The sequence below is a fragment of the Eriocheir sinensis genome, chromosome 12 (assembly GCF_024679095.1).
Source record: "Eriocheir sinensis breed Jianghai 21 chromosome 12, ASM2467909v1, whole genome shotgun sequence".
NCBI lineage: Eukaryota > Metazoa > Arthropoda > Malacostraca > Decapoda > Varunidae > Eriocheir > Eriocheir sinensis.
The window spans coordinates 20,587,169-20,590,830 of record NC_066520.1 but is presented as its reverse complement, the minus strand read 5'-3'; the positions used below and the strand labels follow the sequence as shown (position 1 = coordinate 20,590,830).

Genomic DNA, 3,662 nt, shown 5'->3' with positions numbered 1-3,662 from the left:
CACGCCTCCGCTCAGACGCAGTGAATGACGGCTTCAGCCGTGTACGACGCCTTCGGCTGTCCGGCAATCCTCTTAGACTGGAGAACCTGGAGCAGGTGGTGCCCCGCACGCGGCAGATGCGGCACCTGGAGCTGGCCCACTTGGGTCTTACAGCAGTGCCTGCCGACATGCTGCGTCACGCACGCCACCTCAAGACACTCAACATATCTTCTAACCTTCTCTCAAAATTTCCAGCCTCGGCACTCTTCGCTACGCCGCACCTCGCCGTCCTCGATCTGTCCCACAACAACTTCCGCGGGCTGCCACACGCCCTCGTGACGGCCTTCACCACCATGAGCTCATTGGAGCGGGTGTGGCTGCAGGGCAACCCCTGGCGGTGTGAGCAGTGCCACCTGGGCCCCATGCTAGCCTGGCTACAGGACGCCGCCGACTCCAGGCACCCCCACGCAGAGGTGGTGTGCAGAAACCACCCCACCTCCCCGCGCTGCCTGCGGTGCGCCGGACCGCCTCAGCTGTATGACCAGAAAGTGCAGCTACTGAACCCCGCCCACCTGCCGAAGTGTGCGGGGCAAGAGGACGTGTGGCCAGGGTGGCAAGAGAACTCCCCGCGCCCAACCCGCGACCAGCATGCAACCCTGCCCGTGGAGGAGCCCATGCCGGTGCTGGACCTGTTCGGCGACCACCTGGCGCTGATCGTGGGCGTGGGCGTGGGCCTGGTGCTGGCCCTGCTGCTGGTGCTGGCCGCCGCCCTGCTGCTCGCCCGCCGCCACTCGGCTCTCTACTACACCAACGAGCCCGCGGACCAGGACTCCTCACAGAAGCTGATGAGCCGCAACAACAACGACAACAGTCCTCCGGGGCCCCGCACCGCCACGCCGCGCGCCTCCCGGTCCTCTCCGCCTGTCATCGCCACCATCGAGGAAGTGGACAGCATAGCGGGCTCGAGCATGGACCTGCAGTCGGGGCGGGAGCTGAGGGCGCCGCGGATAGTGCGTCTGGTGGCCTCCCCGCTCCCCTAATCTTTCGGCCTGACAGGTGGCGAAAGGTATACACGGGCCAGGTGGGCGATGGGCCAAGTGAGGGAGGAGAGTCACCCTTCAGCCGCGTGCAACTTGACCTCGCGTGCGCATAAGCCACAAGAGACCAAACACCCCTGTGAGGCCGCTGCTGTCCTCCCTCCTCCCCTTGAACACCACAACACACGCAGCGCCGTCTGGGAGGCCTCGTGCTCGCGTGGCATGACCCGCCCCGCCCACGACACCCTCACACACGTAGGCCAACCTTGTCTCACGTTACGCAGGTGTCGTGTTGTACATTCACTTACACACCCATAGAGTCGCACCTCACGTGAGACAGCTGACTCACTCCCCCAACCTGTATGTAAGACTAATGCAATGAGTGTTGAGCTGCGAGACGTTCTCAAAACCTCTACTGGAATGAAAGACACAGCAGCGTGGATGAGAGAGACACACCATTTGGTTGTATGTGATTAAATGAACTACACGTCAAAACTTTTCGCTCTCTGTGCTACACGGACTAAAAAAAATCATTGACGAGGTGAGACATGACTGAGAGAAGCAAACAGAAGGACGTAAAGTAGGTCGGTGTACATATTCGCATTCTTGGTGTCGTGTGTCTCAGATAGTGTGAAGCTAAGCGTAAATAAGTGCATTAAGTACCGTCCCATTAAGTGCGCAGGACAAGGGGAAGACCACGCAGTTCACGGTCCCGTCCTGATGCAAGAACAAACCAGAACCTTCCCTTGAATCTCTTCCAGGTTAAACGACTGCTTCCTATATGCGATAACTCCCGTTTTCTTGGGAGTGACTAACGCAAGAGCCGTAGGTAGATAGACACTTACTCTGTGCTTTGTATATACATTTTTATGAGCTGGTATGAGACGCCTGTAAGCTTGTTCATGGTTCCTCTTCTTCCTTTTACTCCTTCTATACCTTCTGCCGTTCATCGTTTTTTGTCTTTTTTTATTCTTCCTTATTTTTCTACTTATTCTTGTTCTTATTCGTCTTCTTCTTCTTCTTGTTCTTCTGCTTCTGTTTCCACGTCTTCATCTTCTTTGTCTTCTTTGTCTTCTTCTTTTTCTTCGTCTTCCCTAAACTTAAGTCGATGTTCAGTTTTCTCTCGTGTGCTTTGTGTATTTCTTTCGGTTAAGTCTTCGTAGAGAGTCAGGAGATGTAATGCCAGTTATTTTTCGTTACGCCGCTGCTTCTTTTGTATGTATAAATAGCGTCTAGTTTTCTATTTGAAGTAGTGTAAAAACATAAGAGACTACGTAGATGATAAGACCGTTGAGGGGGTGTTAATACTTTTAGGGAGGTATTACAAGATACTCACACTCACATTATCTATTTCTAAAGGTCAAAGAGGGGGTCAATCGGGTTCTAATGAGTGTTTCTACAGGTTCATGGTACAGAGGAAGGGTCACACTATCACCAGGGTCATAGAACTACTCCTGGAAATGCCCACAACTCCTACGAAAGCCCTGTCAAATTAGTGTTCTTGGGCGATGAAATGTCTTATAATCGATCAGTGACAGCCTTCACCCTCATGTTGTCAACCGCATAATAATGAAAGCGACGGCAGGAGGCGAAGTGTCCCTACTGACGATTTAACTAATAACGAAGTGCTGTCTGTATCCTCTCTTCTGTCCATGTGACTAATCCTAACAGTTCTTCAATGAAATAAATACAGTACTCAACTTTCTCTCTGTCTGTCTGCCTTTCTGTCTGTCTGTCTGTCTCTCTTTCTGTCAGTTCGCCTATCTATCTGTCTATCTATTTCTCTCGTGAACACTCAAAACCTATTGAAAATTGTTCCCTAAAGATATCAGAAACTTCAATAGTGTTAATCATCCTCTCTTTAACCTCATCTTTTAAAAACTGCTACAAACTGCTAAGGAAAATCTAATGCATTTTCCTACACTAACCAAATCGCCATCTCTCCATCTCTCTTCATTTCACCTCCACCATCAAGCGTTCTTCCCTGTCTCCAAATGTTCTTTATCTTCACTCCCTTTCCCCGCTGTCCCTTTCTCCACCCATCCTAATCTGCCTCTTTATCTCCTCTTCCTCCATATGCACCTGAATACTCGTTAGTGTATCGAAAGCACAACAAAAACACACGCCCTCTACGATAACTATTTCAGGCGGAGCGATTTCTCGGCCCAACCATGCAAGGGATACGAGGGGATGGGCAAAAATGGGCTTCTCTCCTCCTCCTCCTCCTCTTCCTCCTCCTCCTCCTCCTGCCCCCCACCGCCCCTGGAACATAAGCTGTGATACTAAACTTTTGTATCTTAACTTAGGTTTTGTATAAAGGAATAAACTGTGCTAAATTCAACTTGGTACTGTCTCCCTATCCTGCCTTATCCTCTCTCTCTATAGGTACAGTACTCACCTGAGAAAGACGAGCCCCATCGGCCACACCGGCAGCAGCAACCATGACCTGCAGACGAAAGACGGTTAGTATAAGGACATGAAGAAAATCAACACCAATCCTAATATCGATAAAGTAATTTTAAAACATTATAAAGAAACAGAACGAGCTAAACAACAACAACAACAACAACAACAGCAACAACAACATAAAATACATTCATTAGGCTGCTCCTACAAGTAAAATAGAGGAAGAGGCAAAAGAATCAC

The 3,662-nt window shown here is 50.6% G+C and overlaps 1 protein-coding gene across 1 annotated transcript in view; it reads left to right on the top strand.

The window, feature by feature from the left end:
• The window catches only part of LOC126997596 (platelet glycoprotein V-like), a 52,581-nt gene extending 49,224 nt beyond the window's left edge, over positions 1-3,357 (top strand). The window contains exon 3 of the mRNA XM_050858770.1: positions 1-3,357. This exon is cut by the window's left edge and continues 931 nt beyond it. Coding sequence (XP_050714727.1) covers positions 1-1,019 — 1,019 coding nt within the window. The 3' untranslated portion in view covers positions 1,020-3,357.
• The last annotated feature ends 305 nt before the right edge of the window (positions 3,358-3,662 follow it).